This window comes from Neophocaena asiaeorientalis, unplaced genomic scaffold (genome assembly GCF_003031525.2).
Source record: "Neophocaena asiaeorientalis asiaeorientalis breed wild unplaced genomic scaffold, Neophocaena_asiaeorientalis_V1.1 scaffold251, whole genome shotgun sequence".
NCBI lineage: Eukaryota > Metazoa > Chordata > Mammalia > Artiodactyla > Phocoenidae > Neophocaena > Neophocaena asiaeorientalis.
The window spans coordinates 3,960,962-3,985,055 of NW_020173377.1; the positions used below are offsets into that span (position 1 = coordinate 3,960,962).

Here is a 24,094-nt window from a genome sequence, read left to right on the forward strand (position 1 = left end):
CAGCACCTAACCAAGAATTTAACTTTTTAATGAAAGAACAGAAGAATAAGTGAAAAACGACTGAATGAATGGATACATGAATGAATGAAGGATAATTCTTAGGAGCCAATGGCACAAGGAGGAGATGTATCAGATCCTCAGTCATAGGAGATGTGGGTTGAATCAAAATCACTAGTTGGTATCTGGTACAGTTGATGTAAAAGAAAGCCTCCACTTTGCAGAGAAATCAAGACTTCAGTTGCGGAGGCTGAGCACAGGCCTTGTGCCCAGACCACCTCTGCTAAGAGAAGGCGCAAAACGTAGAAACTTCCCAGCCACCATAAAATATCTCCTTCCTCATTCTTCCTGAGAGGAGGCATGCCAGGGAGTTCCACGGGCCTTCGAGCACTGTTTCTGTGTGTGGAAAAACCCCTTCCTCAAGTCTACGTGCTCTGTGATTCATACACGCACTTACTGTCCACGTGCTGGTGGCACAGAACGACAATTCTTCATTTTGACGGGATGCATCTACTAGCATTATGGCCCTGTGCCAAAACTTGTTAATGCCCACATCTGTACTTTTACGAATCAGGTCCTAAACATTTGCATATGTTTTCAATGTAGAAAGACTTATTCCTTTCTAGTGGTTTAAGAAACAAAAATGATCTTGTGTTCTATGTCTGCTCAGTTAGGAGAGTTCACAATAAAAACTCAAGCATTCAAATGTCAAGGCAGATGTGGCACTAGATCTCGCAAGGTCCCTCGCTATCCCACCTCGCCGAATATTCACAAACCAAAGTGCCTCTTGGGGCTCCAAGGAAAGCACCTTCGTTCAGCGGACATGCAGAGTTATTTGCTGACACAAATGATTGCCACATCAAGTGGATTTTCCCGAAGGAAAGTAACGGAGAATGAAGCAGCTGCTTTTCCTGTATTTTCAAAGCAAGACAGAAAATGCAGAAGGGCTCCAAGGGCGCATTTTCACAATCAGACTGGGGGGTGGGGTAGGCAAGGGGACAGTGGTTGAATACACACTTCACTGATGCCCGTGAGGGCAACAAATTGCTGGAAATGTGATCCCATGGGGTCTCTGCAAGAAAACCTGAAAAATAAGGTAGGCCAAAGGTAAATTCCAGCCATAACAAAATAGGAGTGGGGATGAGCCAACAGGGAGGGGGACTGGAGAGGAGTTGGAGGCGGAGTGTAGGAATATACAGTGGATCTAAGCAGCGCAGACTACATAATTTGTGGGGCACAGTGCAAAATGAGCTGCGGTGTGCCTCGTTCAAAAATTATTCACAGTTTTCAGACAGTGACGGTAGAGCATTAAACCAAGCTCAGGGTTCTGTGGACTACACAGGTCACATGCTGATAATGCTGGGCTGGGGTGTGAGGTTTATGGGGGGAACGACTAGCTCTAGGGGCTGTCAAAACTCTTTAGAAAAGCAAACTTCTCCCAGTCCACTTTGCTCTCAGAAAACACCACCCTTGAATGATCACAGCGAGACAAATAAATCATGCCTGGGGTAGTATCTGGAAGTGCCAAAAAAGGGAGGAGCTTTCAGGGTTGTTATGTTAATTCCAATTTGTTGTAATTTTTGGAGCAATTTTTCCTAAATCATGATTCATTTCAGCACCAAAACACCAGATTCAAGTCAGGGCCTTCTGTTGCTATTATAAGCATATTACTGATGCCTAGTAAAATAACTTCTTGTAATGTTTCTTTTATAAGGGCCATAAATCAAAATATTCAAAACAGTTAATTTTTAATGTGCCACTATTATCCATCTTTAGTTATAAATTTAATGTCTCCTTGGGCCCCAAAGATTGTAATGCGACTCAAAACATGCAACGGCTGTTCAGCAATAGAAGCTCCCCCAGTATCTCATTATTTAAATCCTTAAGATATGGTTTTAAAAGCCTGAGGATATCTGAGCAAACTTGTTTAAAGGAGTCATAAAGAAAGATAAGTAGTTTTCCTCAGAAGCCTATAAAATTTATTGCAGCATATAAAGCAGGATTATATATTGACTAATTTTCAGAAGACATTTGTTTTCTGGGGTACATGGTGCTTGGGGAAATTTCATGAAAGAATAAGGAGGATGGGGATTTAACACCATTGCCTCCATTTGCCTTGAGCAAAGCAAGGCTGCCTATGGTCCTTGGCACCAGTTCCCCCCTGAAGACGACAAGGTTCCTATCTGAGGGGATGGCAGGGCGGGTGTCAAGAATCTTGTGAAAGAGCAATAAAAATTTTTATTATTCAGGAGGAGACACAAATGCAGCCCAGGGTCCTAACACTTCTGATAGCAGAAGCAGCTCCACAAAAGAGCCCCAAGGAGGACTTACACTTCTCTAGGCAACCCCCAAACTCGTAGAACCTTCCTTTGCCTACCTATTCCACGCACATCGTGGGCAGGTTTCACGTGGTCACTCTTTTACGTTATAAAATCTTTACTTCTCACTTAAAGTTGCTTTAGGTCAATTTATTAGCTTTTCTGTATGAGTAAATGCAATGTTTCTCTTGAAGTTTTTCCTAGATAGGGAGTCTCTCAGACAGAATCTTAGGAATTGCTCTGGTTTCCCTACCTCCCCACATTGATAAGCTTCCCTTTGGAACCACTTTGCTCCTGGAAGAGTTAATTCCCGTGTTGTTTTCCACTTTACCCAGGAGAGGGAGAAGAGAGGCGATAGTCTGATGTGACCAGGAAGCAGGTTCTACTGGCAGCAAATGGGTCCAGGAAGTGTTACTTTTTTACTATGTGGGAAGACGTTGTAAAGGAAAATCAAACTCCTGTGTGTTCCCTGAAGGACCAGAGAAAGCAGTCTGACTCACTGGTGGGACCTACAACAGGTTCAGCTGAGCAGTGAAACACATCCATGAAACTGTCACCCATAGGCAGAACACACCAGTTACTGTTTTAAAATTCGTGTGAAGCACCACTGTTAAGGAATGTGAAGGCAAGACTTGGAGAAGGGCACACCTGTTGAGTTACATCCCAAAGAACTGCCTCTCTAATCTCAGACCTGGGACATTTCACGTTTGTCCCAGAAAAAGAACGGCACATTGAGTACTTTTTGACTGTGGCACACAATCTACCACATTTCTTGTTCTGAACACAATGGCATATACAATGTCACCGACTTCAACAGCATATTCTACATCGCCATATGTATATTCAACTCCAGAGTGTTGCGACTTGGTGTTGTACAGCCTGCAGTATCCTGAAGAGATGTGACTCCCAGCAGCAAAAGTCCCTAGAGTTCAGTGTTCCATTTTATAACACATAGCAATGACACACACCACTATTCAATTATAATGCAGATAGCCCAGAAATAAAGAGTGGGTTCTTAATAGCTAAAAATCAGCCTTTAAAAGAGCAAAACTCTCTGAAAAGTTCAATGCGTGAAACACAATGCAAAACTCCACAGAAGCTCAATTGTCAAAAAACAACAGATGTAATACCACTCATGAGACCTGCCAATATTAATATTTCCATCCTGATTCACTTAAAGAGCTACAGTTACCCATTCACCATTACTATGCCTTGATCCTTGTGTTTTCTTCAGAACTGCCATAGAAGAGAGTACAATCCATTAAATGGGCTTCTTAGAGATGATAGTTTCAGCTCCATGAAGATAAACAGTTTTATTTCCCTTATTCCTTGAGAAACATGTGGTACAACCAGAAGGACATGAGAGTCACACCACACTGGCATATCTGGTAAAAGCAAGCAGTTGGCTGAAAACCACGACTGGAGAATCGTGACAATTTCTGAGTCCACAATCATGCCTTAAAAAGTGTGGATAAATCCTGACGAGGGCACAGTTTACATTTTAAATAACATAGAAGCATTCGACTCGTGCTCAACCCAGCCCCAACAAGGCAGCACAACCACGTGGTTGCAGGGAGGGGGCGCAGGAAGGAGGGGGCTCTTGGGGGTGGTCACAAAACACAGAAGCAAACATAGGGCACACGCACGGACATCAGCCAACACAACTGAGCACACACACCATACCACACTAGAATGCAATTTTTAAAAGAAAAATGATATAAAAGATGGTTTCTCACCCCTCAAAACAAAACTGGAACTTTGGTTTACAGGCCCGGCTATGCCCATATGCCCTCCTCGTCATCCTGCGGCCGGCCCAGGGTAAGGAGGTGCACGGAGAGGAGGGGAACACCGGAATGAAAGAAGAGAAGGTTAGTTACACTGTGATGCACTACAAAGGCACACTGATCTTCACTTTGTTTTTTAATCTTAAAGAGCAAGGGAAAAAAAAATCCACAGTAACTTAAGTGCCACATCACTGACTTGTCAAATACATAACTGAGTTTTGTATCTATGGCAACCCCTACACAAAAACATTCCACCCAACTAGCTCTGAGTCTGTGTCAAGATTGGATTAGAAGATTAAAATTAGTCTACATTAGCAGATGATTATTTTTTTGGAAAGCATGCAATCTGAATTGCATATGCCTAAGGAGTAGATTAAACCTTTTAAGTAAGCAGAGAAGTAATTATAGTAACCAAATACCCTTAATTTCTCTTAAGCTTCAAGTATCAATAAAGGCTGAAGAAGAATTAAAAAAAAAAAAACAACTCCATCGACTTGGGTGGAACAAACTCTTGTAGCATGTGATAATTCACATTGGTTATTTCACAAAGGCTCAAACATGCTGTGATCTTCTTGATTTGTCAGGTTCTATTTTGCTCTCAGCATAAAAGAGGATGTGCCCGCCATGGAATGATTATACATTTGCATGGAATGATTATACAATTGCAATCAAATAAGTTTCAAAGCAAAGAGAGTAAACTTTCAATTCAGTAAAATGCTTGTAGAAAGGAAGTTTTGTTTAACTTAAAATTGTGTCCAACTGTGGATAAATGGAAACTTATTTGGTCTGAATTCTTGTTGAAAACGTTTCCAGAATGGTTCAGGCCATTTTCCTCGCTTAGTGAAGAAGCCGATAGGTAGGGAAATTGAATCTTTGAAGACAGAAGTATATCGACCAACACAAGGTCCTGTTTTGAACAAGAATCCTCATCGTTTACTGCAAGGATAGAAACAAAGTGTAGAAACAAACCACTCAGTAGTGGTTCATATCCTGGTCTCACACATAATTTGGGAGCTGTGTCTTTTAACAAATCCCTGATGAAACCAGGTTTTCCCATGATTTGCTTTTTGTTTTGAAAACCTGGAACAGGAAAAACAATAACTTGGAACATTTTCACATCATATGTATCCTTATTGCTTAAGTTGTTGTAATGTTAGGTTGAATAATATGAAAATGTCTATATTTGACCATTTTTGATCTAGAAAACAGCAATTTCATACAGTTCAACCTAATATTGCCGACAGGTCAAGATAATTTTCATCTACTCAAGAATTTAAATCTGTGGTCTTTGAAATGAGTTTTCAGATAATTTCTTCCCTTTATATTTCTGTAAATTTTATTTTGTGCATTTTAAAATATTATTCTGATAAAAAGAGTTCACCAGACTGCCAGAAGGGTCTGTGGCCCACAAAGAATTAACAATGCCCCACTGATTTGAGTCAATCAAGTGATTTGCACAGAGTCTGAATTGGACAACTCAGTATGAATTTGTACTGACAGTTCGGATGGTAATATTCTGGCAAAAAATAAGGTACAATTGATCATCTTAGCTGGGTCTTCTCATGTAAAATTTACCTGTGTTTATTTATCACTACACAGTCTAGTAATTGCTCCTGGCAATAAACTTCCCTTTTCCCTACATAACTTGAGAAATACGGATTTTTACATTCATTAAACGTCCTCTCAGTTCCTGGAGAAAAGCAAAGTTGATGTCCTTTTTTATGCTAATTAAGAAGGAAAGTCTACAGCATGGGACCCTCAGGCATCCACAAATGGATTTCAAAGGGTCTAGCAACCCCTTGTAATTCAATGCAGAATGTTGTAGGTATGTGTGTAAGTATATTTCTCTGGATGGAGGTCCTAGCCTTCATTATAAGGTTCCTGACCCCCAAAGTCACGGCTACAGGAAAACTCCAGGCTCAGAGTCACAGAACAAAATAGAAGGTTTTCCCTAAAATGCAGCCCACAGCCCCTGCTGACTGCTTCTAAATGGCTGTAAAATCACTCTCCTTGCAGAGCAGCTTATTTCATTTTGTATTTAAAACCCAACAGCATGTATAGATTCAGTTTGTTTCAAATCCATTCATAGATGTTTTAAATTTTAAAAAAGAAGAAAGAAACAGGAAAGAAAGCCATTGCCACCAAAATCTACCACTATTTTCTTAACAGTGAAATGTGGTCTAATGCAAATCACTTTTAGCAAATTAAATATATTAAAAAGTAGTAATTAATTATGATTGAAGCAGACAGGAGTTGTAGCTCGAAAATATACACTGCCAATATCACTACTGTGCCTCGTCCACCATAGGAATAAAAAGGAGCTCCCAGATGTCGAGGGTTATTAAAAGCCAGATGTTGAGATCGACATCTTATATGCTGGTGAATAAAATAAAGAAATATGACAGTCCAATATAAACTTTGCTAACATTTAACATGGCAGAAATGTGGATAAATTCCTTCAGTGAACTCAGAATATTATGCATTTCTTTCAAGGTTTTAGTTTCTAAAGTTTAAAGTTTTTAAAAGAAAATAGAAAGGGAAGTGGTGGCCATTTCTGGTCTCTCTAATCTTCAAAGCTTAAACATGAATTGACCCTAATCACCAAGTGATCTGGGTCAGAGTGAGTGTCCGCTTGGGGAATAAAAACAAAAATGCAGGAGCTAATCAGAGACGGAGCTCCAAGCACTTCCAAACGTTCGCAGCTGTTTGACTCCTGCACTGCCTGCATCTTTGTATGCAAATGTTAATTTGCTCAGGAACCTTACTGCACAGAAATGTAAATCTGGGGACCAAAAAATAAGAAACAGATAAATGTCACTTGATCCCTAAATTTATGCCAAGTTATTTAGAAATTCTTGGAGTTTTAAAATGTATCTATCAGGCCTGGGAGAGTCTGTTTCCTTCCCTTGTTTTTCTGTTTTCAAATCGACTTTGCAGTCGGGTTTCTGGATGTTGCCTGGTGTTTGCTCCCTTGTGTGTTCTCTGGGAGTGATTGCTATGCCAGGAGTTGCCAAAATATCTGGCTGGGAAGAAAGCCTCTCTAGTCCATCCGTCATCCGCCTGCTTTTGTCCACAGCATCTGGGGATAGAACATCCAAGGTGGGCTGAAGTCCAGAGCATAGTGACCACAAAACACAGCAGGTATTGATGAGGGGAGAGGCTTAACTATCAAACAAACTCAGGATGTATCTATGGCTCCAGAGATGATATGAAGCCATGATGGAAATCCTGCAGTCCCAGATGCTGTGCTCTAATAGGGTTCTCTAAATACTGAGATAAAACAAAATCCCTCACCGGATGGGCTGCTCACGGGGCTATGTTGATGACAAGATCTAAGGGCAAAGTGACTGAGTCATCACTGACAAGACAGGAGACTTGCCATTGTGGGGGACATTTATTAGCCCCAGCAAAGAAGGTCTGGGAAGGAACTCCATAATATGACATGATAAACGGCCCAGTGTAAACCTTTAATTGGTCTTTATTTTGAAGTATTAGATATAGCCAGCAGGCAAGCCCTGGCCCATCACAGGATTTTTTTTTTTTAAACATCTGCAATTTTCTTTGAGTTGATAGCTGGCTTTTTTCCTGAAATTGAAGGACTAGGTTCCTAATGGGGACCTTACTGTCACACTTGTCCTAGATGGAAATGAGAATGAAATTATGGAAGCGTCACTTTCAAATCCGCCTACTGCCTCTGTAAGAATTCAGCCAGCTGTCTCTGCAGGAAGTGCAACCTGGCCTCCTTGTGGAAAACGCAGGGAGACTGTCCTGGTTACTTACAGGGTGTGGCGTGGACAGTCACCAGACCCACCCCTACTCCTACTACAGTTCGTGGCTTCTCTGACACTTTCTGCAAACTTCAAGCCCCAGGACTCTGCAAACTTTGGCCACGCGAGCCACAAAGGCAGGACCATAGAGCAGGATTTATGATGTGCTCTGTGCCCGGGTTCGAGCAAAGCAGCTCCTCTTGGCATTTCCAAACTGCAGGCTTGGCCAGAATTGGCAAAAGAAAGCATGTGTAAAGGAAAGCAGTGGGCGCGAACCTGGCAACAAGGGTATTGAGCCTCAAGCCTCGAGCCTTGTCAGGGCACTAATGTGCTTTCTCCCAGGGTCAAGTCCAAACCTTCCCTCTGGAAACCTCCCATTTGTGTCTTCCACGTCTCCTGCCTCCTAGAATGCTTAGCCCATAAATGGATGTCTCTGTTCAGGTGATAAGGTCAGGAATGGCTGTAAACTCTTACATGATTTGTATTTGTTACAGCCTGTGTGACCCATTTGCAGACAAGTTCTCCCAAAGAATAGAAAAGTCCTATCTAGATTCAGATAGCTGCTTTGTGCTCTGTTTAAATATAAATGTTAATTTATTTCTGACCTGGGCTAGAAATCAGCCAGTGGGTATTAGCACCAGCTCCAGGTTAGAGAGAGTGTGATGGCTTTCCACGTTTCTTCACTAAGTCTCACCAACACACAGTTATGGGGAGGCTCTTTGTGCAGACAAGGAAAGGCAGGCTCAGGGAGAAAGATGAGGTAGCTTGCTAAAGGACACCTGGCCAGGAGCTGTGGAGCCGGGATCAAATTTCAGCCTGTCTGACCACAAAGGTACACTGTCCTGACATGTGAACTTTGAAGCCACAGAAAGAAGTCTCATTTTGGCCCCAGAAAACATCTGATGGTTCTGCTTAGCTCAGCTCTGAAGTCCTTAGGACTCTGCACTGCCCTTTTGCAAGCTGTTGAAGGTCCTGGCTGGAGCTGGATGGTACAACTTAGGTGGCGTCTCTCTGGCTCTTGGAAGAAAGAGAACCTCCCATGCACACAGCAGCTGTCCCTGACAGGGCATAGCAGCACCCCAGGAAATTTCAAGGTCCCTGAGGGAAAAGGCAGCACCTCCACTCCCTTCACACTGCCTCACAGCATATGTGGGAATTTAACATGTATTTTCAAATGAGTAAGTATGTAAGGATAGGTCCTTGCTTTTCTGAATGACTCCACTCCACTGAGAGAGAAGGCCGCCTGGATTCCAGAGTTCCTTAGGGCTGCCAAGATCGCGTTTACTTGTTTCTCCCCAGAATGGTTCCGTCCCCTTCTCATTGTACTAGCGGCACCCCTGATCTATTCTTCTAACCTGAGTTGGAGAAAGCTGAACGGCACTGGCTAAGGGGCAACATGATGGATGATATCCCATTTTAAAAGACATTTAAAAAATGATATCTTTTAAAAAGATATTTTAAAAGACACATGCGCTTGTTTCTCAAGGGAGAGGCAGAGGCTGCAAGCCGGTGCAGCCTGGTGGGTTTTCGGCAAGTCCACCTCACAGGGACCCCCTGAGGCAGGCAGCCACCTCAGTCTTCTTTGCCAAGCCATGGAGAATATTAGAGAAGCTTGTGGGGCATTCTCCTTCACTTCTAATGTGGCATCTTTCTCAATTTTTTGGACTATCATTACAGGGTGACTTGAAGAAACTAGTTTTCTATTTCCTTCAAGCACAAGTAATTCTAACAAACCAATCTCTAGTGCGTGGTGCCAGCTCTCCCAGCTGAAAGATACAAGATACCCAGCTGAAGATGGAAATGCTGGAAGGCTGTACTTTGGCCAACAATAGTTTTTTGGAGCCCAAAGTCAACATCTGCTAAAAGCTGACCCACTGCCAGATAGCCATAAAAAAGGGGTGGGGTGGAGACAGGCTTTATTTTCACTCCCTCATCCATCAGTCATTAACGCTTGGCTTTGTTAAACAGTGAAAACTGTGTTTTTTAACAAGATTCTGGTTCTGCTGTTTCCTGGCTGGTGGGCAACCAACTCGCCTAGCCTCTTGACTTTTCACTTCCTCAGTTGCCTCAAAAAGAAGATGGGATCAGAAGACCCTGACACTTCATAGGGTTGCTGTGTGAATTAAACTGGAGAATGTAAATTAAACTACCTTGTAGACATTACAGACGTATACAAATATAACTGGGCACACCATCCCTGTTGGTAGCATTTGATAGTTTGTCACTATTATAACACATTATTTGATACTGCCCTAAGACCAAAGGCAAAAGGCTGTATGTAAAAAGGATGTGATAGTGTATTAAACTATCCTTAGTTATTTTAACATCTCTGGGCTGTTCAAAGCTAGGGTTTATTCAGTTCATTAATATATAGATGCTGAAACAATTTTTAAAATGCTACTGTTCCATAAATAAGGTAGTTTTCAGAATCTGTGTGTGTGCAGTATATGTTTAAAGAATGTTTCCAATTCCCTTTTCTGTGGTTCCTTATCTCCTGAGTGCTGCAAGTGCCTGGGGTACGGAAGACCAACACTATCCTTATTACATCAGTTCAAGAAAAAAGGAGAAGCATCGGTGTTTAGCAATAGAAAATGGATTTCCCTGCTTCCAGACCTTTCAAGGTTGGCCACCCCCTTTCAAAGGGGGAGCTGAAGAGCTGCCTCTTAGACTAATGTGACTGGATTAAAGCAGCAAGTTGAAAAGGAATCAATGCTTCCACGTTGCCGAGATGAGTTACGTCTACGAGCTGGGGAGGGTAGACTGTGTCTGAAAACCCCTGCTGACTCAAAAGACGCTGCAACAAATCTCTTAATGAAACCCTAATACTGCAAACAAGGTTTAAAACTAAGAGGAATCAGGGAAAAGGGAGAAAAACAACTCTACCCGAAATAGAGTAAGACTGAAACAGGCTCAAATCTCCTTTGAGGAAAAATCCTTTTCTAAGAGTAGGATCCTGATGCATTAAGCAGCCCTGCCTTTTTCCCAGACATGAAGACCCTACCTACCTGGCAGGGTTTATCAAATCGTGCCCTCATGTGCTTACATGTAAGGAATTAACATCACACCCAGATTAAAGAGCTTTGGCGATAACCTGCTCATCTGCAGAGCCGGCTGCCTAAGGGCTGTATCAGCCCCGCCCCCTTCCTCTCCTGTGGCTGTATCAGCCCCGCCCCCTTCCTCTCCTGTGGCTGTAATATCAGCCCCGCCCCCTTCCTCTCCTGTGGCTGTAATGGTTGGGTGAGCACGTAACTGCTAGTAGAGGAAGGAGCAGTCAGACACTTGTCCTCATTTCCTTCCTTACCTGTGGCCTCACAGACAGCCACGACAGGGTCATTCCAGAGCTTCTGCTCTTAAAAACAAGCAAACAAATAAACTGTCACCTTTATTTCCCAATGGTGAGAAATCACATATTCCTCTGGTTCGTGTTTTAGTAGCTTTGGGGATTTCTGTTAGTCTTTGAGGGAGAAAGAAAAAAAACGACATCTGAGCTATCTTTCTACTTCATGTACTTAAAAAAAAAAAATCTGTTGAGTTTTAAATACAGCATCTTCCAATCTACTTGTGATAAAAGGAGCATCAGAAAAGGGGCAAGTGAGCACAAGAAAAAAAAATTCGCAACTATGTGTGCTGAAGGATGTTAACTAAACTTATTCTGGTAATCATTTCACAATATAACCTTATATCAAATCATTATGTTGTATAACTAAAATGAATACAATGGTAAAGGTCAATTACATTTTGATTTTTGAAAATTAATTTATTGTTTACAAAAAGAAAAGAGGCAAGTGGCTCACAAGATTTAATTCAAACTGCATTCCAGGATATCTTTGACTCCAATTCTCAGAGGACTGGCCCAAGAGCGGGAACAGTTGAAATCTCTGAACCCTTATCCCATCCAATAAACATCAGCCCAACAAGAGGTTTCTTCATGGGTTTTTGAATTTGAAGGCTTCATCCCTACTTGAAGCCAAAACCCAAAGGCTTCTTCCAAGAGGTGGTCCATGAAATTAGATTTGCAATGCAAAAAACCTCTATCGTCTCTTGTTCAGTCAAGCTTCAGACATACTAGCTTGGATGGGAAACTGATATTAAAACCCTAAGACATGTAACTTTTCTTATTAGGTTACTGTCATGGGGAACAAAAATTTTTTTGTTTGTTCTGAAACTATAGTAAGTTCTGATATGTGGTAGTTAATTTTTCTTCTATGTAGGAAACATGAAAATGTATTTACATACACATACATATATGTATATACAATGTATATTCAAACACGCACTCAGGGGAAGTTAGGGAGAGAAATTTCTAGTTAAACATGATCTTGAGAAATTCTTCCATATGTGGAAAAGTCCTCAGTTCGTCTGACATATAGCTATACATACATATATACACACAGGACACTATGTATACATTTATCCCACATTCATTTAACCTCAAAACATAAAATAAATTCTTTTTTTTTCCTTCCCTAAGCAAAAGCTAGGAATAACAACTCCATATACAGAATCCATCTTCTGGGGGGCAATGGAGCAAGTTAAACCCCTCGTCTGTTTGTTAGAATTCAAAGGGCTGCACTTTGGCTAATCTGTTGGTGAAAGTGCAAGGAAAGCAGGGCATCAATCACAGAATCCCAACCAGCATTTCACAGAGAGGGCAAGTGGGGAATCCCAGGGCCTTGAGTTGGCTTTCTGAGAAGTAACAGGGCCCAGGGAGGAAATGCTGTGACTATTCCTTCTCTGGGGGGACAGTGAGACTCCACCAACTCCTGTTAACCAAACATAAAGTTCAAGGCCCTGGGAGGAAGAGGAAGAGGAAGAAGAGAAAAGCAGGGGGGTGGGTGCGGTTACAAGACAGATCTGGGGCCAAGAAACACATGGGGCTTGGAAATGTCACCTGCCTCCAGCCACACCTCCCTGAGGACCTGACGGCTGGAAGTTCCCCTCCTATGCGAATGCTCTGCAGGACACTGGCTAATTCAATCTGGGAGCTCAGGAGTATGCAGCATGGACAGAGGTGGGAAGGAGAGAGAGCAGGAACCTTGTCTTTATTTTCAGAACTAACTCTACCTTATGGCTTTTCTGCCTGAAAGAAGAGGGTAGAGGGGACACGTTCTGAGACCAGAAATCTCAAAACCAACCTAGCGAGCGTTGCAGCCTCTTTGAAGAGAGCATAGGTGCAGTCAGCATGGCAAGAATCACTGGGATAATTTCATTATATCTTAAAATACGATCTGTATATCTCTCTCATGACCACTAGTTTGAAAAGAAAGCCAAACCTAGGTCTGGGTTCTCTGGTGAACAAGTTATTTGATGGCTTATGGGAAAATAACATGTGTCTCAAGCAGAATTCTACAGGAGTTTTCAGCAGAAAATGAAAGTGGACATTCAGTGCTCTGAAATGTGTCCAGTGGTACAAACTCATGTTTCAGCTGAGAGCCAACACATGCTGGGACCACACAGTAAACAGGAGCAACAGAGAATGGACCAAAGATCACTATTTACATCTGCAGGCAGATTCTGGAAATTGCCGAGTGGAGTGGGTAATATTTAGGATTAGGGCAATCAAATTTCTAGGAATAGATTAGCAGAGGAGACACCCTAAAGCTGAGGATGCAAAATAGAGAACCCAGCTTCTGCCACAATAAGGTCACTATCTGAAAGTACTCCAATAGCCCTGGCTGATCTGATGGCAGCCCTGGGCCAAGTGAAGCATCCTCTACTCTGCTCTGGGGGCCTGACTTGTCCCAGGCCTTGTGTGTACAGAGGCCCATGAGTGAGTAAGCAACAGAATGTGGGTCCTGGCAATCCACTGCCAAGGGCCCGCTGTAACCTAGAGCAATTCCCCTCCTTCTCTGTGCCAGGCTCTCTACTCCTTGAGGATCTCACTCTTGGGACTCTAGGGAAGTGGGAGAGTTGTAAGAGGCCACATTTTCACTGGCACAGTGACAGCAGGAAGAGAGAAGAGTAAAAGGGCAAGGGGAAATGGGGGAGAAAGAAGTGAATGGTCACAAACAGAAGAATGGAAATAATGTCGATGAAGGCTGGGGCAAATGGGAGGAGAACTGATGGGATGACATTTTAATTCAAATTTGGAAAATAAATCAAAATAAGAGAAAATCTGCTACAGTTGGACAGGAAAGGGAAAACACACATTTGCATTCTAGAGGAAATCAATATTGTAGCCATGCAACCATATTTAATACATGTGGTTGCATAAATATATCCAGACTGACATCCAAGGAGGTTTGCCCCCAGGGTACAGCACTCAGAGACTCAGGCCCTTCTCTTGGGCCTGTTGATTTTCAGGTGTGTGACTCTGAAAAATTAACAGCCTCTCTAAGCTCCAGTGTCTTTATCTGTACAATGGGGATACTACCATCTGCCCTATTTCCCAAAGGTAGTACGAGAACAACTCATTCAACAGACATTTATCAAGTGCCTACTGTGGGCCAGACAAGTGTGACTGTGCTTTGCAATATGTAACCAAGAGTATGAATATGACATAAGATATGGCCCCAAATTTCCTTAATCAATTTATTAAGTCTTATGCCTCCATGCTCCTGGACTCCGCAGCCCTCCTTTAGAAGTAAGATTTCTATAAGTAAAATGTGAAATTTAAATTTCAATTGGGATCTGAAAGTCTTCAAGGTGGTCAAAATGCCTTGATCTTTCCAGCCCCTGTGAGTGAGAATTTCCATTCAAAGAAGGAGGGAGAGAGAGGAGAGGCAAGTTCTAGGCTTGGAAAGTGGCCATATATTCTGGGGTTTCCAGTCCAAAAAGAATGTTTACGTTTTGGCCAGTTAGGCCCCCACAAATTAGAATCAGAATGGCAGATGCTTTACCAAACGGAGGTGCATTTTGCACACAAAAAAAGCAGTAAGATCCAGGTCCTTAAAGACCCAACATCCCACTCAAGACCCAAGGACAGAAGTGTGAGTCCTGCAAGCCAAAGGGCAGTCTGAACAAGCCTGGCATTTTGAGTTGGCTGAAGTGTGGTGTTCACCCTGACGCCATACTTTTTTCTTATCCATGGGGTTATTAGTCCATACCTGGGAGCCACTGGAAGGAGATTAATGAAATGTGACTATGAAAAGCATACGATGCCTAGAAAAATAAGTAAAAAATCTTGGCATCATGGTAAGACAAGGAAAGACGCTACTTAAAGAAAATGACAGAAAGTGACAATGACAGGTACAGAGGGCATTTAGGAGAAGTTGCGTTTCCACTGAGCTTTTCTAAATCAGTCAGGCTCGGTAACGTCAATAAAATAAAATCACTAATGAGTCTCCAGCATGTACTATTTATTCTTTGGTCTTAATTATTTCTCAAAGCTCACCAGTAGCTTGTGTCATGGGAAATATTTGTTGTCTGCCTCTGTGGCTGCTTCTTGGTTTGAAGGATTTCCTAAGGCATTACTGGTGTTTCTCTGAATGTTCGGCTTGAACATATTCAACGACTATGGCTGTCCTGGGGGTCACAGGCCACCAAATATTAACTGTTCCTTTCTTGGGTAGGGGGTCTAGGCTGTTGGACTGCCACACCCCACTGACCTCTCTTACACGTTCTCCATATTCTCTTCCCCTTATGACGCTCATTTTCAATCTCTGAAGGGCCATGTATTTATGATGAGCCTTATTTTCCTGGGTCCTCATTCTTGTAATGGCTCCCTTAATTCCAAGCTATTGATTTTTTTTGGTGGGATAACTCATTCTCAGATGTTAGAGTCTGAAGAAAAGTTATCCTAAGAAACGAACACTCTCATTTTCTGCTATGCAAAGCATAAGGAAAATCTGCCTTGAAACTTCACCTTCTGGTGAAAAACACTGACGGAAACTGGATCAGCCCTGTTTTAAACTGGGTAGTCTCTTTCTTCACCTGATACTCTGAGAACAGTATTTCTCAGAGCACAGATGTTACTAGAAAAGAAGAAAAAAGATTCCATGATCAAATAAATCTGGGAAATGCTGGGTTAAATAAAATTGGAGAGCTTTCTCTCTTATATGGCTTTATAGATCCTTTGATCTGTTAATTGTACCAAGACTCTCCAAGATCGTGTTATAATACACAGCACTTTCCCAAAATTCTTTGCCCACCAAATCTTTATTTCAAGACTTTCCTCATGGGACTAATGTTCCAAACGTTACTTTGGGAAATCCCAGTCTAGACTTATAACCCTTGGATTCAGTTTCTCCCGAGAAAGCAAAATCATAGTAAAGGAGAGAGGGATAGGGAAGAAATGGAAAAAGAATCTAACTCTGAAAGTACCTGGCAATACTTAAATTGAATTTCCTAAGGAAAAATGAGTTTCTCTGGAAAAGTAGAAAAGTGGCTGCTTTTTTATATTTCTTCATTTTCACATGTATCTGACCTCTTAATAAAGCTCAAAAGGCAATGTCAACATTTTGTAGCCCCTCTTCTAGAAGATACAGATGGTCAGCCTCATGGCCACAGGAAGGTCAGGGCTGGAAGATTCATGGGAAGGGAATCAGGAATCCCTGGAAGAGACCTTTCCCCTTTAAGTCAGTTCAATTAACATCAAGAGCGTTTAATTTAAATCTCATCCAAATCAATCCATTATTCAGACTCTAATGTTGTCACACACTGATATAAAGCTGTCACTTTCTCCAAAGAAGTAGTTCCACTCCATACATATTAATATATATACTTACACAATTATGTGTAGCTTTTACAATCAACTGGGAAAGACTTCCCAGCCATTCAATAACTGTTACAGTCTGGGACTTACTTAGATTTATAACAATGCATATATTGATAGATGAGTTGGTGAATATAAATCTCAAAATCCCATACAGGGGAAGGCATCACTGTCCAAGACCTGGAATACCTAGTCAGAAAGGGCAACAAGCCCAGGGGATCTTGCCATCTCCATCATTGGAGTCAACCTATTCCTGCCAGGGCTCCTAACTTAAGCCTCCTTCTCTGATTGAAAAAGTGCACCAAGGGAACTTTACAGCCTAGCTGACTCCAGTTTAAAACCACAAAGCTACCCTTCCGATTAAGGGTATTGCACTTTCACAGTGAACCCCACTGCAGTTCCTAAGTCATGGGCCCCCTAATTAAGTTAAAACTACCTGTTATCTGTCTCGTTCTGATTGACAAGATCCTGAACAGAACTGAATGAGACATCAGACTTCTGCCCTAAACCAGACAGCAAACCCCTTGCATGCAGGGGTGTTACCCATCATCCTCTTCCCCAAGCCCAGCAAAGTGGCCGGCGTGGAACATGTGCTCCAAGTATCGGCTGAATGAGCAAAGACCCAGCAGCAGGACTCTAGTCAGTGGAGGACCCCCTCCTCTCAGGGCCTGGATTTTTCATCTGTAGAAAGGATGAGGCTCTCTGCCTCTATGTTCATGGTTTGCTTAGAGTAGTTACTGAGATGGAGAATGTGAAGGTGGAGCGTCATCACCACCTTCCTAACAGTGCCAATGAGAAACGTGTACCAGAGGTCCTGACCACGTATGTTAGTCAGACATTCCCCAAGGAATGCTAATTCTTCTGTGGAGGGCACCATCCCTGAGCAATTATTTCTGCCCCATGACAACCTCTAGTGTCTGTAGACAAACTTAAGAGGGTCAACCAGACAGGCAAGTACTCTAGTCTAATAATTAAAGATCTCTGGAAAGGTATCCGGAGACTAACTTTTGTAAAAAAATATCACTCACAAGGACGGTAAATTTGAACTGGTGCCGTGTTTCTAGCAGGACACATTAGTGTATGTGTCTCCGTGATGAAACAAGACGGTTATCTCAGCAGGTTCTTGTGCAAACCACTTCCCCAATTTGCCTCCAAACCTTCTTTCCGTCCCTATAGTGCTCTGTGTTCCTGTTTCTCTGGGGGAAATTCCAGGATGGCCTTCTAGCACCAATAAAGCCTTACACTTACACCTCACGGCAGAAGGTCAAGGAGCAAAGGGCAGGGATCAAGAGTGAGAATGAATTAGTTAGCAGGATGCCAGGTACACTGGGGCAGGTGAGTGTGGGGAGGTGGTGGTGGTTGTGAGGGATGAGAACTGAATAAATAAAACCAAATCAGACCCAAACCACAGACATATGAGATAATGACATAAAATTAATCTCTCTCTCCATTTTGCTGATCTCCAAACTGAGAACCATTTTTGAGAGCTAATGACATAAACCAGTGCCTTTCTGCACTTGGCTTCGGAAACTAAGATGTCCTATGTGGACATCTTCTCCAGGGTTGAGGTCTCTGAGGGCAAATGTTTCCCAGTACAAGGACAGGGCCAAGCTGGGGGCGGGGAGCCCTCCGATTGGAGCTACCTCACTGCACAGCTCCAGGGGGTATATTTTATGTTGTGTACTATATAAATGACGCCCCCTGGAGTTGTACTACTGGGAAAACACCTTGGAGACTTGGAATCTTAACTTCTCCTATGGGATGGAGTGACATGAGGTAAAAAGGAAACAGAGCCACCTGAAAAAAAATTTTAGGAGTACAATAAGCACCCCCTCCTCCAACAAACAGGTAAACCCCTCCTCACACAGGTAACTCAAATAAACCCTTCCCTCACATATTTAGAAATACAGAACAAAGGCATTCACATTTACCCAGATGATTCCATTCCATTACCTATGACCCCATCCCTCTTAAAATTTATTGTATACGTTAAACTACTTTAAAAAAAGGTCATAGTACAATAAAGGAGGAATTACTGTCAATATTGATTATATTATCCTGCTAGTTTGCATTTAACTTCATAATTTCCACAAAGTTTACCTTCAAGAGTATTAATGCTAAACATAAATAGTTTTTGCATGTGGCGGGTGAGTGTGAATATCGTTGAAAACCACAGGAGGGCTGTGTTTTTGTCAATCCATCTCTTCACTTCTTTACTTAGTTAAGGGAGAAGATAGGGTCCAAATCAAATAAACTAGACCCCTTGACTTCACTGGCTAAAATGAAGCAAAACTGATGTCTTTTCATGTTGTTTTACCCCACTTTTAATTTGCATCACTAAGGAATTTTCTAGGACTGTTCTCACCAAGCTCAAGGCTTCTCTGATTGCCAAGCTCATGGAAACAAAGTGCTTTCTCTTAAAACCCTGAAAGAGACATTCCAAAGTAAGCCACCATTAGATACTGAGCCAGCAACAGACTACATATCTATGAAAGAAGAAAGGAGAGGAGGAAAGAAAATGCATAACATAAACAAGAACAGACAAAACCTTAAAGAGGAAGGAGAAAGGAAAACATTTAGATTCCTTGAGTGATGGAAATAAATACCAAAGCTATTAGTTTCAGTTCAAAGAACGTATCACTTTATGCTGTTTATTATTTCTTGAGGATTATTTATTTTATCTTAGAATATCCAAAGGGTAAAAGGGGCCTTGGAGGTAAGCGGCAATGAAACTGACCTGGTCAGGAGAGGGCCTGTGATTGGAATGTTGCGACCTCCCAGGAGATCGGTGGTGGTGGTGATGGTGGTGGTGGTGGTAGTGGTGGTGGTCCTCATCATAGTTGTCCGCCATCAGCTTCATTCTGTTCTGGGTCTGCACAGAACAAAAACCAGGGAAGATTCCGTCAGGAGCTAGAAGACCAGCCAAAGAGACTCAGGGCATAATTACAGCACCTATAGGGCTCCCTTTGTTCCTTTTTTAGGAACAGTTCTCATTTTTAGTTACACTGAAACTTAACAAAGAATGCACCATGCCATGAGCTTTGGCGAAAGAGGTTTTGTCACATCCTTGAAGCCACTATGTTGCTGGATCTCCATTCAGAGACATAAGTGTACTTCCCCCACGAGATTTAAAAGGCAATAAATGGACACATACTAAAGTGCTTTGTTTTATGTTATCAAGCGATCAGAGAGGTCCGGAGTAAGCCTGCAATCACATACTGTCAATGGTCACATCCTACACTCTAGAGCAAGCAAGAGAGGGAAGCCCTGGATGAAAAGATGGAAAAGGCCTGGATGGAGACACAGAACTACAGACAAACAGTGGCCTTGCAAGACAAGGCCGAGAAATCCACTTAAAAGCTGCCAAATGCAAAAATACTGATGGGGATGGTTTGTTACCATGACGACTTCTAGGGAAAGGGCACTCGATGGACATTTTAATTGATATTGTTCTTTGAAGAAATTAAGCAAAAAAAAAGCGAAGTTGATGGAGAAGAGCTTTACTCCCTGTTATGTTTGTCACGAGACAACTAGGTGTCAGAGTTAAACCCCAAGGGCCATAGAATTGTATTGTTTTATTATGTCGGGCAAGAAAGAGACCAACGATCAATCGACCTAACAGGGTCACAGAATCTAGAAAACTGCCTAAAGACCATGGAAAAAGGCAGATAAAAATATCCAGCTCGGAAAGCCAGGAAATGTAGGACTACAAGTGTGGGTTTGGAGATAAGGCCGTCTGGGTTCAAGTGTTGCTCCACCTCTTTGCCGGTTCCGTGGTCTCCTGAGAGTTAACTATTTCTGTGCCCCGATTTCCTCAACTTCAAAATGGGAGTAATAGTACCCCCTTCCCTGCGGTTGTTCTAAGGAGAAAATGATACGATGGACTTCAAGTCAGTCCAGGCTCTGGCACATAATGGGCTTGAAATAAAAGTCATGCTGTTATTACTATTACTGTTGCTGTTGTTTACTGGAAGACACTTCTCCTTCTTAATACACGTGGTTTCCTTTGCCTGTGACACCTCCCCCAGCCACCTTCCCTTGCTTCTAACTTCTGTGTCTGGCCTTTTCCTGACCCCACCCTTGAGAGCAGGTGACGTGTGCCTCCTACTTACCACCTCTCTCTAACCACCGATTTATCTGTCCATTTGTCAGTAAACTTGAGGCTGTTTCTTTCATCTGCCTCTCTCCAGAATCTAACACAGGGCCAAGTAGATGTAGATAACATTATGCATGCTGTTGCAACCAGTGACTGAAAGAAAGAAGGGGCCATAATTGTGAGGGACGCTGCCATTCTAGAGGCGAGCTGCATGACTGTCCTTAGCCAGGGAAGGTCACTAAGAGTTGAGAACATCTCATGAGTTGCCATAACAATACCACTGGTGGCTCATGACACCAAGCCATCAGCACTTTAAGAGAGCTGGAAGTCAGAGGCTGGCAGAGCCCCCAGCCAGCTGGAATGTTACTATGTAATATAAATAATACTCTGATAATAATTCTGGACCTAGCAGTCTACTCTTATAGTATTTTTCATGTATGATCTTAACTTAACCTCAAAACTTTCCTGGGAGGAATTATTACTATCTTCATTTATAGCTAGGAAATCAAGGCATAGATTTCAGCCCCCAGAGGCTCTTTCTTGACATAGAACATGGAGATTTCCAGGCCTTCCAATTCTCAATCACTAAGCTTTTCTCTTAGCCGTGTTGCTAGCAAAAAAGGCAACAGCCGAACAGGTAGAAATAGCTTTCTCATAAATGCTTCAGTTCTGTTAAGTTTTGGAAACACCTCACATCGCAATTCTATGTGACAGAGGATGTCTCATGATTTACTCACTCCATTTTTTTAAAATGTGTACGGTATGTGAAAGGCCCCAGAGTGGACGTAAAAACATGCGTGTATATGGATAAAAACAATAAAAGTAGAGGGAAAGAGCCACCTAAAAATCTAATTAAAATATCTCAGGCAACCGTTGGCAGCTGATAGCATTTCCATCCTTCACTTGTCCACTTAAAGTGTCAGAAGACCCAATGGACAAGTTACATCTTATGAGAAACAGCAGGTCAGTGGAGCTGTTGCCGACCAAGTGCTGAGATTCCCCTATCCGGGAATCTCTTATACACCAGATTGTGAAATTCAGCATTTACACCTAAAATTCCAGTAGTGTCAGGAGCCTATACTTTTGAACTCATGAACTAATAAATCTGGAATTGTTTCTTCTAATAGAATTCTAAAAGTCTGAAGGGAGCTGTAAGACCTGCTATGGTCAAGAAGGAAGGGACTCGCCCAAGAATGAATGATGAAGCCTAAATGAACAAATAATAACTCTGCTATTGTAAACGTCATAATGCCCTTATCCTTTGGGGAAGCTCCTGTGATTTTATGAGATTATTTTCTTACCAGCGACAAGCTTAAAGTTCCCTACCTTTGAACTGTATCCCATAAAAGAATGTACAAGCTAAACAAGATGCTATATGCAGTCCTAAATGTGTCTGCTGAAATGAGGTGTTGGAGAATAGGCATGTCATGGGATAAAGACTGTAAATGAATGATGTCATCTTTCCAATTTGGTGCTGAAATATAAATAAACCACGTTGTTCATGTGAATACCAGATCTGGGGGAAATGTACACAGAGCAATTGTGAGCGGAAGAGGCTTCTTTTGATTAGTCTGGGCTGGAAGAGAAGAGTGTGAAATGGAGATGAAAAATGAGAGTTTAGCCTGATATTTTAGACCATTTTTATTTAACTTGCTTGTAGCATGTCCCCTAAACTATGACCTATTTCTTACAGGCTGGTGGCTAGTTTTCCCTTCCGTAGAAAAGTTTGACCAAATCCTGCCCATTTAATTGTGAAATTGGAAATGGACCTCTTAAAATTTTTTTTCAATCTACACTACCTATCCTCATCTCCACACAATTATATTGGTTTCCTAACACACCAAGAATGGTCTAGAAGGATAGAAAGCCATGAATAACATTCCCTAAAGGTGGATGGAAGAAAAACTGCAGAAAATTTAAAGAAGGATTGGAACAAGGATACTATTCGTTCAAATATTTCCAGACATGTTTACCAGGTGATGCTTCACATCCCTGTGGCCATCAGAGATATACAAGGTGCCCACCACAAAGCCTTAGACAGCAAATCCTCTGGGCAGTCATAACTGAAATCCCGGGAAAGCTAATATAGAGTTGGAACTAGGTAGCTTTCCACAGCTCTGCACTTGGCAACTCATGGCCTCATTTAGTAATTCACTGAAGCCCATTTTTATTTCCTTTTCAGAGTTTACCAAACTGCTGACCTGACACGTTTGCCCTGGGTAACTGTGTTATATTGGTTTTACTGTATTATGTCATGACTGCTGAGACAAATCTCATCAGATTTCATTTTCTACTTCCTCTTTCTTCCAGGCGCCACCTTATTGCTCTGGGGCAACAGGTTCCTAACAGTTCTCCTGCTACACTCTTGCCTTGCATTGAACACAATCTGTAGTCAAGAGTGACATCAGACCTCTGTTACTACCTGGCTTTAGATTCCTCAGAGGCTCCCCACTGCCCTCAGGAAAGAGCCCCATCTCCTCCGTAGCTTATGAAGCTCTTGTGAGGTAACTGCTGTTCACCTCTCGGCTGCCTATCCTCCCCTCCCTGCCCTGGGACAGGCTGATCTCTGGTCCTGTCATGCCTTTTATTCTCTCCCCCTTTACCTGGCTTATACTCATTAGTTCTTCTGGTCTTAGCTTCAACACCATCACCTCCAGAACCACTTTCCGTAAGTCCACCTCAGAAGGGATTAAGTGCCCCTCTATTGCCTCTCCCAGAATGCTGTACCTACCCCCACCCGCTTCCATCATAGCACTTATGTCAATGAATGGTAAGTAGTCACGTGTTTTCTGGGCTTTCTCTGTCACTAGGTTGAAATTCTCTTGAGGGAAGCACTAGGTGTGAATTACCCTTGGACTCACCACCTAGCACAGAGTCTGGTACATAAGTAGCAAGTAAATGTGTGTGGAATAAATGTGTAAATGTACGAAGGAATGAACAGGCCACTTTGGAACAGATGAAAGGAAAAAATACACAATTAGCATCTATGACGAGCCAGGTGAGTATGTAACTCTTCATGTGATAGTTTAACCTTCCCTATTGTGCATTTGGTTTTGGTGGTTGTTGTTCTTGGGAGCGAGGGAGCAGGCTAAATGTATAGTTTCGGAGCTGTTACAAAAGTCAAATTGTTCTTGTTTGAGAAATATGCTGTTCTTGAATAAAATGGACCTACTGAAGTACTCCCTGCCTTTGGGTACTTACATCATTAAGAATAAAGAGTGTGGGAGTGTTATGGGGTTCATTTCCTTCCAATCATCTAGCGTTTGGAAGAACAGGAATCTTTATAGAATACTTCCATTAGCACCCAAAGTCAACCATGGAAAACTGAAACTGTATCCATTAACTAAAATCCCTGATGAACACCATCTGTGAAAAGGTGTCATACACTCCATCTCTCTTGACATTTCTGAAGAGTTTATCCAAGGAGCTCTTGAAACAAAATGAAAATCCTTGATTGACTAGAAACAGACTCAATAGCT

The 24,094-nt window shown here is 42.2% G+C and overlaps 1 protein-coding gene across 1 annotated transcript in view; it reads right to left on the bottom strand.

Moving 5' to 3' along the window:
• The window catches only part of ERC2 (ELKS/RAB6-interacting/CAST family member 2), an 823,240-nt gene that overhangs the window by 77,877 nt on the left and 721,269 nt on the right, over nucleotides 1–24,094 (bottom strand). The window contains exon 15 of the mRNA XM_024746387.1: nucleotides 19,257–19,391. Within this exon, the coding sequence (XP_024602155.1) occupies nucleotides 19,257–19,391 (135 nt within the window). The remainder of the gene's footprint in view (nucleotides 1–19,256; nucleotides 19,392–24,094) is intronic.